At 45.6% G+C, this 15,619-nt stretch overlaps 1 protein-coding gene across 3 annotated transcripts in view; it reads right to left on the minus strand.

The window, feature by feature from the left end:
• Positions 1-15,619, minus strand: part of LOC140396161 (A disintegrin and metalloproteinase with thrombospondin motifs 20) — a 529,969-nt gene that overhangs the window by 212,292 nt on the left and 302,058 nt on the right. For all 3 annotated transcript variants that reach the window (XM_072484409.1, XM_072484408.1, XM_072484410.1), the window contains 8 exons: positions 15,020-15,186; positions 14,412-14,541; positions 11,673-11,799; positions 8,666-8,876; positions 8,133-8,297; positions 4,984-5,148; positions 2,178-2,297; positions 1,789-1,896 (listed from right to left, as the gene is read on the minus strand). In XM_072484409.1, the coding sequence (XP_072340510.1) occupies positions 1,789-1,896; positions 2,178-2,297; positions 4,984-5,148; positions 8,133-8,297; positions 8,666-8,876; positions 11,673-11,799; positions 14,412-14,541; positions 15,020-15,186 (1,193 nt within the window). The remainder of the gene's footprint in view (positions 1-1,788; positions 1,897-2,177; positions 2,298-4,983; positions 5,149-8,132; positions 8,298-8,665; positions 8,877-11,672; positions 11,800-14,411; positions 14,542-15,019; positions 15,187-15,619) is intronic.

A 15,619-nucleotide genomic window follows, 5' to 3' on the forward strand; every position in this document is an offset into this window, starting at 1 on the left:
TTGGGGGAGGTGTCATGTGAGAGTACCTTTAAGAAATGGGTGTTTATAAATGGTGTGTATATAAATATCTGTAGTGAGAGTACCTTTAAGAAATGGGTGTTTACTACTGCAGTGATGTCAGAAAGTGGGTGGAGTTGGGCTGTCTGTCAGCTTTTTACTTTCGTTTTTGAGCAGGCTGCAGGGTGTGTTTTAGTTTCGTTTTCAGTGTGGGAGTTGAAGCCAGACAAAGCAGGTGTACTGTTGATCTCTCTGCCATGAAAAGACTATCTCTTGATCATTTGATGAATTCAGAATTATAAATGTTTTCAGTAGTGACTTTAACCTGATGTGCTTCTGATAAAGGTTTTGTTTCTAAGTCGTATGGATGTTAAAAAGGAAAGCTTAAAGGTTTACTCAGTGTTGTAGACTTTGTGGGTTGTATTTGAATTAATGGTTGCTAAGATGTTCGCTGTATGTTTTTAAAAGGTGAACTTGAGTTCATAGAATAAACATTGTTTTGCTTTAAAAAATACTTTTCCATTTCTGCTGTACCACACCTATAGAGTGGGCCGTGTGCTCCCCATACCACAATCTATTAAAAGCCGTGGGTCAGGTGAACTCCATGATACACTTTGGGGTTCTCTTAACCCTGGCCCATAACACTCTGACCTGGGGACCTTGTGGTGGGCCAAAGGGCTAAATATTTATCATAGATGCCCTCAAGGTCCATCGAAGGGCCCCTCCTCAATGAAAGTCCTGCGCACTCCACCTCCAGACACATCCATCATGCGTTTTCCACCAGAGACCCCATCAGATCTGACACCAGACTACCCCCATCAGGCCTCTGCCCATTGGACCCATAAGCAGAGACCCTCTCTCAGACCTCCCACCAGATCCCCCCACCAGATTCACCCCCCAGTGATACCCACCCCATCAGAGATACCTACCTCATCTCAAAGGTACCCCCCATATAAGAGACCCCACCTACAATCAGTCACCCCTGCCTTGAAGCTAAAGAGCAGTCCAGGAAAGGACAGTGAAGAATCACTGCTTTTACACCCATCTGTCTCTTAAACCTGCAACCTCAGACAGAGGTGTATAAAGCAGCACCTGTGACTTCATAGAAATCCAAAACCAGTTCAAAAGACTTTAAGCACCTATCAGAACCTTTGATCTGCCAGGCGTTTATTCACTTTCAAAGACAAAAGGTTTTCAGTAGGCTGCAAATGGCAAGCTAATAGCTTCCAGACAGCCAAGGATCTGGATTGTTTATTTTCGTTTCTCTTCATGCTTGAATGCATCTCAAGTGCCCTGCTTTAAACCTAACCTCAATATTTATAAACATTTTGGAGCTAAGTGCTTTCACCAACTCTTTTTCTCAGCTGAAAGCACTTAGCTGCTTTTGATGTGGTCAGGAGCTGTCAATTTTAGCTGGCTGTGTATGAACATTGAGGTTATAATGTAAAGCACATTTTCAGAGGCATACACAATTGATATATATTTTTATAGTAATTTGAGATGCTGGAGGGTAACATACTGGCTCCCTTATCACCAGCACAATCAGCCTGCGGTCCATCCCTGAATTTAACTTTCATATAGTGCTTCCCTTGGGTATACGGTGACATACATTTAACCTAGTTATCATCACTTACTTTCTGCCCATAGATAGGGATAAATGGAGACATAAGCTAACAACAGCACACAGTCAATACTGCACCAGACATGTTCAACTTTTTATCATTTATCCCAGGAGACACTGCAGAACATGAGGTCTTTGATCTAGTTTCTTGTGAAAATAGAGTCACTTACAGGAGTCCATGATCCAAATCTCCACTGGGTCATCATTCCTCTCTGAATGGTGGGACTTTCGGTCGTGACTATCTTTGGTAGTTCTAAACAAGGAGGCATCTCACAGTCCTGGGTTGAAATTTATCAAAAATAAAACAACAATTCAATCCGTATAGTGCGGAATGTAAATTGGGGGTTTCAGTAACGGGGCGGGGAGGTGGGGGGGGGGGGGGGGGGTGGGGTGGTAGGTGATCCACGATGCCAGATTTATACACATGTGAAAAGCTGAAACTTATTCCATTGTTATATTAGCAAAACCTTCAAGGCAGGAATCTCAATGATTTATTTATCTATTGTTTGTTTTAACATAATTTATTATAATGAAGGGGAAGAAAGTCTTTTCTCTTTACCTGGCTATCCCTTGGACGGGTTGCAGCATTGCATCCTCTGTCATCTATAACTGCACCGTAGGACCCTGCTACACACCTCACTGCACGCATTTGATATCCATGACCACAGGTAACAGTGCACTAGTAGAAACCAGCAGGATAGAAGGTTAGTCGTTTTTCAATGAAAATACATTCAAGGAAAATCTATTTTTTTTTCTCTCAGGTGTATGAGAACAAAATAACTTACAAATAACGTAGGGCACTGCCTTGCCAAGTAATCTGGAATTAAACACATCTACCCCTCCCAGTTCCACCAACATGCCAGTCAGGTTCGTAGGTCACAAACAGCTGAAGAGAATTGTACAACTGCTACATTCACATATAAGATTATTGGTTCCAGCCACCAGGTGGTTTCCTTTGTTCCAATCCTTCACCTGCAAGTGTGCCATCTTGGAGCTACTTTATCACAGCAGAAGCCCAGCCTCACTCTCTGCTGCCAAGGAGAATAATCACTTCATCCTGAACGCGACTAGGGGCTTTTCACAGTAACTTCATTTGAAGCCTACTTGTGACAAAAAGCGATTTCTTCTTCTTCTTTTTCTAACAGGGCTGGGATTCTCCGAGTCCGCTGCGCTGAAATCACGCTCGGCATGGGGGCGGAGGATGGGGTCTCCGACCCGCGGTGCCGGGACGAGATTCTCCGCGGACATGAAAATCGCCAGCAGCTGCATGCGCCAAGTTCCCGCCGATTTCCGCAAGCGTGGTTCCAACCTGGTTCCACCCGGCGGGAGCTCGGACTCGAGGCCGCACTGGCCGTCCTGGTGGAGGGGCGGGTGGATCAGACTCCGGAGGGGGGGGCCTCCACAACGGACAAGCCTGCAATCGGGGGCTACCGATTGGCGGGCGGGCGCGATCCGAGGTGGGCCTATCTTCTTCCACGCTGGCCCACTGTGTGGCTCCGCAATATCGTGCGGGTGTCGGCGCATGCGCGGACCTGCGGACGGAGGTGCAGGGCCCCATATGCGCAGCAGGTGCTGTGCAGCGCACGCCGGGGCCCTGCTATCTGGAGTGATTCACGCCAGTTTTCCGGTGGGCGTGGGGACATTTTCGGAGAATCCCGGCCCAGATGCGTGCATATTTGAGCTCTGCTTGTGAGGAATGCCGGATTTCAGACCTATTGTATTATATGTATTTGGTGCAGTAAGGGTTAAAAGCCTTGCTGAGTGTGTGTATGACTGCTGCAGTCATGTTTTTTAAAAATCCTGGTTGGCATGACAGATAGGCTTGCAGAAGTGCAATTAAAGCATCGTAAAAAGTTGTGCTATGGAATTTTGTTCAAATTGTGAGGGTTTCCTGGGGAATAGATAATTACAATGGGCTGGATTCTCCAATTGCCGACGGCAAAATTGTGTTTTGCAATTGGTCGGGGAATCCTTTTTATGCCGGATCGGGAGTGGCGCCAGTTTTTGGATGCTCCGCCCCCTCAAAAACAGATTAATTGGTGAGTACGCCACATGCCATCGGAACGGCCTCCGTACGTCACCCAAGGCCCCCCCCCCCAATGTTTTGCCCCCGATGGCATCGGTTGCGTGTCCTCTCAGTTCTCGGGGACCAGGCGTGGCGGCTGCGGACTGTGTCCAGTGCCGCCACAGTTGGAGGGGGAGCTGTTCCACTGGCAATGGTGGCTTTGGCAGAGGCTGGGATGACTGGTGGGGGTGGTCCGGAGCTGGTGAGGGTGTTACGGGGGGGTGCTATCTCGTAGGCCGGGTCCGCACACAACTGGCGCCATGTTGTACGGCTCAGCCACTGCAGGTTGCCACTGTGCGCATGCACGGCCACAGACTCAGCCATTCTCTGTTCTTATCTGTAGGTAAAGAGGGGCTTTACATGGTGCGGCTGCTAGCCCACCACCAGGTGGGGCATTATTGCGGGGGGACGACTTTTTGCTCGTAAGACCAGACGCTTCCTCCGGACATAGCTGCAAAATCGGAGAATCCAGCCCATTGTGTTCAGCTTAGTAAGACTACGCAGTTAATGGGAGCTGAGTTTGGATCTGTCTGTGAACAGATTAGCTTCTTTCTCCAGACAGTGAGTTAAAGATTTGCCTTTGTCAGGACAGAAGTAGTGTCTCAGGCTGGCAGTTTAAATAACAGATTGAACAGGCAAGAATCTGCAGCTGGGTCCTGAATGATCTCCCTTTCTCCAAGTGGTTTATCCAAGACATCTCTTTAAAGCAAGCATTACTGAGTCTACTAACTGTATTTAAGAGTGGATTGTGACCTGAGATGTGTTTTGTTCGAGTGGAGATAACGATAGCAGTTGGATTGTTTCATTGCATTCTTAAGCATTGTTTAACTAGCAATTGAAAAGTATTTGCCTTTATGATGTTAAACTTAGCAATGCTGCTTTAATAATAAAGTTTGTTTCAATATACCATATCCCTATTTGTGCATGAAATCACTCAAGTATCCTTTCCTCACAATCTTTCAAAGTTAAGACAAAATATCAGGGTTTCTGTCTGGTATACTAGCAACCACAGGGGTCTGGTCCGGGAGCTTAATATGCTGGAGGAAAATAGGTTCAAGGAACTCCTCACAATCTGCCTGATGAGAAGTATATCTTGCCATAATGTGTTTGAGTACATTGCCAACATTCTCCTAACTACAGCATGGTCACACATCATTCCCCCATTGAATGGTGTGAAAATGGCTCTCTCTGTTGGAAGTGCAATCCTGTCATGGTAGGCGCCTAATCCTGTATATTTGCGAGTGTGTTCACAAGCAGATAAAGCTAAGGTGGCCAAATGGAAATCAGTAGCCACACTCACCTGGCCATATGGTCCAGTTTGCCATGAAGCGCACTCCTGTAGCTCACAGGTCCCTGCAGCTTGTGGTTTCGTACTGGGGTTGCAAAAATCATCCCTCAGATGTTCATTATTCAGCAGGCATGATACTTGCCGATGTCTTGTGCCCTTTCCACATGTTACGTGACACTAAAATAATACATGTGGTCATTTAGCGAATGCAGAAAATTCAACTCAAATGGGAACTGCTCATATATTTGTTTATCAGGATGAAAGAAATAAAGAAGTTACATCTATAAAGTGCCATTCACAACATCTAAATTGATGAGCTCTAATTTTTTAAACCTTGTGCTGAATTTTCCCCACCAGCGAAGACAGAGAAAATGTGAAAAAAATCTTATCAAGTCCCTTTTTAATTACCCTCCTTGTAAAAAAACATCTCAGTTAGATCAAATTTGTATTTGTTATGCTCAAGAGAATACCTCTTCTCAATAAGTAATGTGTTTAGCCTTGGAATCACGCAGTGCATCTCTTATGAAGCAAAGGCACAATGAGAGATTCCAGCAGCCAACACAGATTGTCACTGAATTGCAACCCTGAAAGTCACAGGGTGCGATTCAGCCACCCCGTTGCACCCAGTGTGGATCTGGGTACCCGTACCGGCCTCCCCGGAAGGTGGCAACTAGGGTCTTTTCACAGTAACTTCATTGAAACCTACTTGTGACAATAAGCGATGATTATTATTATTATTATTAATGGGTGAATCATGCTCAAGCCCCAAATCGGGCTCCATGCCGGGCGCAAAAACCCACGCGAGTAACCCAACTCGCTCTGTCTGGCGTGATCTGGATCTCGCCCTCACTGGGAGAGATCCAGATCAGCATATTCAAATGAGCAGTACTTCTCATCATTCCTGCTCATTTAAATACCCAGATGCCAGATTCACCCCGCGCCCAGGCCAACAGTTGCATCTGGGAGACCTCGACAGGGAGCCATTTAGTATTGGTTCGCACAAATGTGTACCGGTCATAACGGCACCTGGGGGGGGGGGGGGGTCTCCCACCCATTGGGGTCCTCCGGGTGGTAGGGGACAGAGCAGGGTGGCATCCTGCTTCTCCCCCTGGCCTTGACCACCTTGGCAGTGCCAGCCAGGCACCCTGGCGAATGGAGCCTATCTGAAAAATGACATCTCAGACTGCAGAACAGGGCAGTACTGGACTGACGTCCAGGTTATATCAAGAATCTGGAATGTGACTCAAACCCACAATCTTCTGACTCGGATGTAGGAGTGCTGCTAATGAGCCAAGGCTGATAAGGATGAGGAATGACAGTATTCAGAGAAGAGATGACCTGGCCAAAATGTATTCCTTGGTGTTATTATCTCAGTGCTGTTTGTACGACCTTGCTTCACAACTCAAATACTTCCAGGTTAACTGATGCAAGGCTTATATAGATTTACATATATAGGGTCACAGCTACAATGAGCCTATAATGGTTAATGGTGAAGGGTCAATGTGCTTTGGTTACTGGAAGCATTTTTGATGCTCAGAGTTGACCAATATAATGAAAAGATAAAGTGCTTTCATAATGTCACAGCAATCCCAGCACATAGTTAGTGATGAAAGGAGCAAATGGAGCCAAGGAGCAGGTTGTATAGTTCCAGCATCCATTACGGCCTTGAGCCCTGTCCTGTGATGGATAAGAACAAATGGCTGCAGCAAAGTCATCAGGCAGGAAAGCATCCTTCCAAGTATGATACAGGTTTAAGATAGTCTGATTTGTTTCAGTGGTATAAGCGGCAAAGGGTCAAAATTGCTGGGTCAATATAGGAATACTTGCCCTGAAAGAGAGAAGATCCCATCTTGGATAAGCATGATTGGTTTTGGTCATTTGACCTGAAGAAAGATAAAATGGCCTTGGGAAGGATATACTGATTCACTGGAACAAGAGTGAACTTTAGGGTTCAGTTATGTTAACAAATTGCATGAAGGTGGTTTGTATTCTTGTTGAGTTTAGAAATGTGAGCATGATTTAATCAAGGTATTTAAAATGATAATGTGATTCAATATGGTGGATTCAGAGAAACTCTTTCCTCAGAAGGGTGAACCCAGAATAATAACTTAAAATTTGCAATAGGCCTTTCAGGAGTGAAGCATATACTTCATATAAAGGGTGGTGAAAATATGAAACTATCTCCCCCGAAGGATGTAGTTGCTGGATCAATAGGAATTTTCAAGACTGAGATGATTGTTGGGTGACAATATCAAGTGATTGTGGAGCTAAGGTGGAAAAATAGAGTTAAGATGAAGATCAACTGTGATTTAACTGAATGGTGGAGCAGATTCAAGAGACTGCAGGGATGATCTATTCCAGTTCTTGTGTTCCTCTTGCAAGTTTTGCATTTATTCTGACAGTTTTCATGCCAATTTGCTTCATAAAACATATGTACATCGCTAATATAGCCATATAAATTTCAAAATTGCATGGACAATTTGAAAAAATATCAAATCCTCTAGGATGGTGCTTGTGCACTTTTATTTATTTATGAATACTTTTCAGTTTTCCACAGGTCATATAGTACCACTCGGCCTCGGGAGCAAGGAAATTACAGGCTCCCCGGCCTCAGCCAATGCTATTCTTTATAGAAGAGCACCCCTGAGTAGGCCACAGTCAGGTATTCCCCTCTCTTTGATACAGGCCGGAATTCTCCGGCTGTTGGGATTCTCTGGTCCTGCCGGCAGCACACCCCCGGCATGGGGTGGCTTCAATGGGAAATCCCATTGACAGCAGCCGGAGCAGAGAATCCCCCTCCCAGCGAACGGTGCACCGCCGAGAAACATGTGGCTGGAGGACCAGAGAATCCAGCCCTACAGTGTCTAGGTATTGCCTGGTGGTCCAAACCCAACAGCACCGATAGTCATGGATTTCCACCAGCCCCAGCGCTGTGCTGCAGCACATTGCTTTACTGATGGAGGCATTCCTTGCACCAGCATCGACAGTTGAATGAATGAAAAATGAATGAAAATCGCTTATTGTCACAAGTAGGCTTCAAATTAAGTTACTGTGAAAAGCCCCGAGTCGCCATATTCCGGCGCATGTTCGGGGAGGCTGTTACGGGAGGCTGTTGCTTGGTCGTTTGCATCATGCTGTCAACCCCTTACAGATTTACTCACTTCGCTCCATTCACTGGCTGTCCATTCAGGGCAGAGAAATTCATGGCATCTCTGAGACATGACATTCTGATGTTCATTGCACTCTTGGTTAACGAGGTGTCTGCCAAGGTTGTTCATGCAGTATGCCTCCCGAGTTCTTGTTCCACCGCCACAGGTTTTCGAACACTGAGAAAATCAGAAGATCTATCAGTGAGGTTGTATGCAGAGGAATGCACAATGGGATTGAAATCTGAATGGGAAATACAGTATTATTCTCCTTTTACCCATCTTTCTGCCTGGACTTCATTTCAATACATAGAGAAATTATCGCATGCACTGTTTAACACATTCCAGGCGTGAGTCTCCTTTCGAAGTGCACATTTTCAGAAAAATACTGACTCCAGAGCATGGATTTCCTGATCATCATACTTTGAATGCTGGTGGCAACACTTTCAATATATGTGTTAGCACTGGTGTTAAAAAATTCTGATCACAAAATCCAGGCTCATCTGTCTATTGGGTGAGGCAGTTACGTTGCTCACTCTAACCATTACCTGCGACCAGGATGTGTAATGCCAACTAGTCCTGTGACAGTCTCCATGGCAAGTCTCTCTGTTGGGAGGTTTTGGCTGATTCCTACAGTATCTGTCGTCCATGGGCTCATTTGGTCCTTTACCGTGGGTATACTTCATGCAGTGAATGTCTTGTGTTCTGTACCCCGGTCCGCATTGTGCTGTACATTCACTCTTACCTACTGCATGCCACCTAGAATCAGAGCAGAGCTATTTATATTTTAAAGTCAATCGTTTATCTTTCCATCGAGATGCATTCATTCTTTGGAATATCCATAAGAGCTTTGTGACATATTTTTCTGACCTGGTGGGTTTATTTTGGTGCTTATCGAAGAGAGGACTGTGTGGAAAAAGTAATTTTTTTTTCATTTAGTTCCACCACATGTTAGCATTGAGCAGTTGCTGATAGAACACCCAGGTATCGGCGGGGCAAGGGAGATTTTCTAAATCTGCTCAAAATGAGCAGGGGGTGTCAGTTGAGTGGCCAATATACCCATTCTCTTCCCGCAGACTTTCTGCCCTTTCCATAGCTGGCAATTCCCGGAAAAGGGCGCTAGTCTTTCACCAAGAGCTTATAGCTTGAGGGGTGCCACTCCACATCAAGCGGGGCTAACTAGGCGTCTCTCCCGCACTTACTGCCAGCCACTGGCACGTTTTGAAGAATCTACAGGTTGACACACTCAACCATTTTGACCACGTTATGAACGAACCTTCCTTGACCATCAAGTCCTTTGGTGGGACTCGAACCTGGAGCTTCTGGCTCTGAGGCAAGGATGCTACCCATGTGAGTGGCCGATATGCCTGCCCAAAAATCAGAAGGCCTGAACAATTTTCAGGGTCAGTAAACTCCGGACCCAAACAAAAATGGCATCAGGTGGGCATCTGGTCACCGAGGTGCCCTGCCATCCATGGCCTTCCACTGCCAGCCAACTACCTCTCGGGCATGACATGGGTTTCCAGAATGCTAATAAATCTGAGCAACATTTCCCTCTCAACACATCAACGTATTCCCTGAATGATCAAGTGCACTGAATGCAAATTCCTCTCACAACATGGACCTTCAACTAACGACTTGGCTGAGATTTTAATCCTGTTTATGTTTGGCCTGAAGGTAAGAGATGTGGGAAATAAGGGAGCAGGGGTCATGGGGCAGAGGGGAGAAAGGGCATTGAAATTTTGCCATGTGCTCCTAGTGCATGTTGGGAGTGCAAATTAAACATTAACATAATAGTGTTAAAGTGTAATTTTATTTGCTATAACAACAACGGATTCGCTGCTCTTCCTAGCAGCCTACCAAGCAGTGGGCTTTAAGAAAAATACTGGGCTGGATTTAATGCTTCCTGCCAGGCGTGTTTTGGGTGGTGGGTTTGAGCTTGTGGGTCGGGGTGAGGGGAGGAAGAGGCAGGTTAAATATTTTGGGTCCTCAGGCCATCTCCTTCCCACCCACCCTGACCTAGGCCCCAAAGCATAGAGCTTGGTTAATACACCCACTAGGCTACCTTCCCCTAGGCCTTAACCTGCCAAATGAATTGCTTCGACTGTTAACAACAGATGGGCCACCAGAGCGCGTAGTTGGACCCTGAACCCATTTACTCTGTCAACATATTATCACCGTGCGGCCGGCTTTTTAAAGACAGTCCATTCCCATAGCGGGAATTTTGCACCCGCATTCACTGCGAGCGAAAATGGCAGCGTGGATGCAAACTCCCACGAGAGTCAGGAAATGAGAATCCCGTCAGCAAGATCTTATTTTCCCCACCCCTTGCCTGTGACGTAATGAGGTTCTCACCCAGGATGTTCGAGAACCTCAGTTAAAAAAATTAACTGAATTGTCCCCCCACATTAGGAGTTCCCCCTTCTCCTAGGTGTCGTGGTGTCAATGAGGTTTTTCAACAGTTTTGCAAAGCGTGAACCAGGCGAAGGGAATTTGCTGGGGGGGGGGGGGGTGCACAGTAAAACCCCTGCAGGGAGAGGTGCATGCCCGGGCAGTACCCCTTGGCACCCAGGCAGTGCAAGGGGGCTGTGTCAGGGTGCCACGAGGCGGTATTGGAGGGACCCTCTGGGGAGCGCCATTGGGGTGGTGGGAGTGAGGGCGGGGAGGGGAGTTTCTTCTGATCCAAGATGGGTGGCACAGTGGTTAGCACTGCTGCCTCACAGCGCCAGGGACCGAGGTTCAATTTCAGCTTTGGGTCACTGTCTGTGTGGAGTTTACCAGTTCTTCCCGTGACTGCCGGTTTCCTCCGGGTGTTCCGGTTTCCTACCGCAGTCCAAAGATGTGCAGGTTAGGTGGGTTGGCCATGCTGAATTGTCCCTTAGTGTTCAAAGGTGTGCAGGTTAGATGGGTTATGTGGATAGAGCGGGGGAGTTGGTGCAGTCTGATGGGCCAAATGGCCTCCTTCAGCACTGTAGAGATTCTATGGGTGTTCCTCATCTTCTTGGGTGGAGGGGGGGGGCGGAGTTACTCATTCCCCATGTCCATGGTAGGGCCTTCATGTACCTGGGGAGGGAGGGGAACTCCGCGTGTGAGGGGTTGTTCCCTTTTTTTCGTCGGGGTGATCAGGGCGGGCAGCCCAATCTCGCCTCACACGAGATTACCACTAGTGTGACGGCGTGGGCCACGACGCCAGCATTTTCTTCAAAGTGTTTGAAAATATGGCAGAAACGCCAGCGAGCTGCACATCGCTTTTCACTCCAAAGCCTTGAAAAGAATACAGAGAATTCCGCCACAAATTTCCAGGCGATCGAGTCGGACGCACCCACTGCTCTGCATCATAAAACCTACCCCACTGATGACTCTTAATCTTTCAATACCATTAGGGGTTGTTGACTGGATCATCAGCTCTTTTAAGAAGAGCACATTTGAACGTTTACTCGCTCCCCTTGATTTCCAACACAGCATACACTCTGGCTTAGTGACTTTGGGCGGAAATCACGAATGAATCTTTGAAAACTCTGTTTCAAAGAGATCAAGTAAAATACTGCGTTTTACCTTAATTCACAGTCTGTGTTGCACGGCTCACTGTCTGCAGCTGGGCGAGGCAAATGTTCACATCTTTGTTCAGAAACAACCAAGTGGTCACTCTTACGCACGCAGACAGCCTTTCTCCTCCGTTCCCCTACAACAGACATGGAAGCTGATCAGCACTCATTATCGAGTTCCTGTCCCAAAACAAGTCTATGCTTTACTTTGCAAAATATGGCTGGTGCGGTCTCTGAAGATGACCGTTTGTTTTCAAATCTGGGCTCTGAGATACACAACCATCATCTGGTTGCAGCAAAGTTGAGATGCACTGCAGAGAAATGAAGCTGACTGCTCCCCAATGTCAAGGGGAATTGAGTACAGTATAAATAGAGAAAAATCAATGATGTGCTGACAGTTTCAGAAGTGTTTACACATCAGGGATAAAATCTGCAACCTTCAAACAATCTGGAGATATACCATTCCTCCACCAAAAATATTTTGGGCATTCTAATAAGTCCATTTTCCAACATTTTTGAGTAGACTTTTAAGAAGGTGGTATTTTGGTGTGTAACCTACTTCATACAGGTCAGACAAATTCCAAGTTTGATCCCAATTAGCCGATCCCCATCAGGGCTGTGTCAAGGCTATCACATTTGCCTCAAGATTCCTGGTTTTTGAGGAAGGATTCTGTCAGGATTCTTCCTGCTGGAAGGTTAATTTGGGTGAGCATTCAGTGAGGAGAGAATCTCCCTATTATTGAATAGCCCAGCAGTACTCGAGTGAAGGGTCGCACATGAATAATGATTACAGGGGTAAGGTACGGAAAATTGGCAGATTTCTTTGCAACCGTAGCCAGGAAGGAATCATTGCTTTCAAGAGAGGACAGGAAAAGTATGGCATTGCTAAGATTAGTCTTTGCTGCACTGCCTTCATTGCAATACTGCTGGCAAATCTGCAAATAAATTCAAAGTTAATCAATTCGAGATACAATGGAGATAAAGCAGAAAATGCTGAGCATGTACAGGTAGCAAAGGTAGACGGAAGCAGTGTTACAAACGTACATATGAATTAGGAGCAGGAGTAGGCCACTCGGCCCCTCGAGCCTGTGATGTTCTTTGATTTCTTAATGAGGATATCTTCGAAGTGTAATATCTCACTAAGAACATCAATCTATGTTTTGAACAAAGCTAATTTGTTTACATTACAAATAGATAGATTTGTCTTGCTTCTAAGATATGAAAGATTACAGATTGACTAAAACTATGATACTAACTACAGAGCCCCTGCTAACACGACTATTCACTATCTCGCCTAACAACCTACTCCCCGAATCAAGAGTATCACGTGATCCACGAGTATGTGCTTGATCGCCATCTAGTGGTTGGGTGTAGTTACAGTAAATTGTTAATCCTTCATTATTCTTATAATGGACGTATTGTCACAGAGCCTGCCCCGCTATTCAATAAGTCTTGGCTGATTTGATTGTAACCTTAACCTCACATTCCTGCCTACCGCCAATAACCTTTCACCCACTTGTTAATCAAGAATCTACCTAGCTCTGCCTTAAAAATATTCAAAGATTCTGCCTCTGTTACCTTTTAAGGAAGAGTTCCAGAGACTCCCAACCCTCTAGGGAAAAAATTATCCTAATCTCGGTCTTAAATGAGAGGCCCATTATTTTTAAACAGTGACCCCTAGTTCTAGATTCTCCGACAAGAATAAATATCCTCTCCATATCCACACAGTCAATACCCCTCAGTATCTTAAAGGCTTTGATCAAATTGCTTCTTACTCTTCCAACCTCTAGTGGATACAAACCTAACCTCTCCAACTTGTTCTCATAAGACAACTCACCCATTCCTATTATTAGTCCAGTAAACCTTCTCTGAACTGTTTCTAATGCATTTACATCTTTCCTTAGATAAAGAGGCCATTACTGCACACAATACTCCAGATGTGGGTAGGATCTCCAGATGTTTGCTGGTGCGGGTTTCTTTATTCCCGCCAGCATCTCTGCCTGCGGGGTTCCCGGTGGCGTAGGGTGGCTTCAATGGGAATTCCGATTGTCAGCGGCGGAACAGAGAATGCCGCCACCAACGAATGGCCACCGCCGAGAAACACGCGGCTGGGAGACCGGAGAATCCTGTCCGTGGTCTCAGCAAAGCCCCGTACAACTGAAGCATAACTTCCCTACTTTTGGAATCAACCCTGCAGGTTGAGATGACCTTTCATCACGGTTCCCGCAAAGCATTTCCAGCACTTTGTTTGCTTTTCGTTTAGATTTCCAGCATCTGCAGCATTTTGCTGGTCTCCACGCTGACAGCGGAATAGTAATCAGCTACTTTACACCTTCAAAATCTCGTTGTGGGGGAAGAAAGCGGCACTGACTGATTCGAGCAAATTGGATCACTGGGATGCTCCTAGTTTGCCTGCAAATTTCAGAAGTGGCCTTCAATAGTTGTCAGAAGTGCAATTTAGGCATGAAGATATTTATCTCCTGGCCCTTTGATCAAATTTAAAGGAGAATTGGCTTCATGAGAAAGTGTCACAGAAAAGTCATACTGAAATGAAGTACATTGAGCGGTGGGGGTTTCCCCTGGTGTGATAACTCCAACAGAAGCCTGCTGGAAGCTCCATGGAAATGCTGTGAACTGTTAGATTGCCTAAAAGCAGACCAATTCCGACACCATCAGCTTAAGCATTATTTCTGTATGAAACGTACTTTAAGATACAAAAATGCAATGGAAGTAACAACTTGGAATTTACCTTGACACAGTGTGCTGCACTCTTGCCATGAACCATACGGATCCCAAACAAAATGCTCCAGTTGGTCCTTTATGGGAACATTAAAAGAGTAACGCACATCGGGGTTGTATAAATTTCCAACAGATAAAACCTAGCAGGATTCAAAAGAAAGCAATTTGTGAATATCAACAAAGGTGAAGCTGCTGTGCCTTGCAACTTGAATGCTAGCACAGGGGTTAGCACTGTTGCTTCACAGCGCCAGGGACCCGAGTTCGATTCCCGGCTTGGGTCGCTGTCTGGGGGGAGTCTGCACGTTCTCCGGGTGCTCCGGTTTCTTCCCACAAGTCCTGAAAGACATGCTTGTTAGGTGATTTGGATATTTTGAGTTCTCCCTCAGTGTACCCGAACAGGTGCCAGATGTGGCGACTACGGGCCTTTGTCACAGTAATTTAATTGTAGTGTGACACTAATAAAGATTATTATTGTTACAATTAATCATCCTAACATAATGGTTGGGAAAATGGAATCTGCTTGGCAGAGGAAATGATTTTCCGGAAACATGGAGGCAGAAAATTATTATTCCAAAGTAAGAAAGGCAGCATAGTGTTGATCAAAAAAATAGATTCTACCTGCAAAATCAGCTCTTCGTCAATTTGATCAGTGCAGTTAATGCGCTCCACATCATTGTCTGAGCCACTGTATTCAATCGTGGCTCCCTGCACGGTTATTTCTCGTTTAAACATGCTCACCACAAAGTTTCCATTAAGGATGAAATTCCCTTGACTGTCAGATAACGCTAAAACACAGATCAGAAATATTCCATTAGGGAAAGTAGTGTCGATTTAAGCAGATCGATTACAAATGGTACAAAGGTCAGATTTCATTACTTTCTCCCACACATGTTGAGCCTCCATGACATGAATGAGGTCCTTGCTACATATTTCAAAAATGGCTCAGTGTTTTTCACACAAATAATTGTGTTGGGAGAGCAGTGACCATAGTTATATAGGTAAATGCAGAAGCCATTTTATGTATGGTGATACCCAGGAGTAATAGTGAACTAAGAAACTAATGGTCGATGCTACCTTTGGGAGGAATGTTGACTGCATCACCTGTGGTGACAAAGGATCTTCAATATCCACATGAACCACTGCACAGGCATTTGAGATCTTGATTTAACATCTCATCAAAAGACCAGCACCTCTGCTGGTGTCGCACTCCTTTAGCAC

The sequence above is a fragment of the Scyliorhinus torazame genome, chromosome 19 (genome assembly GCF_047496885.1).
Source record: "Scyliorhinus torazame isolate Kashiwa2021f chromosome 19, sScyTor2.1, whole genome shotgun sequence".
NCBI lineage: Eukaryota > Metazoa > Chordata > Chondrichthyes > Carcharhiniformes > Scyliorhinidae > Scyliorhinus > Scyliorhinus torazame.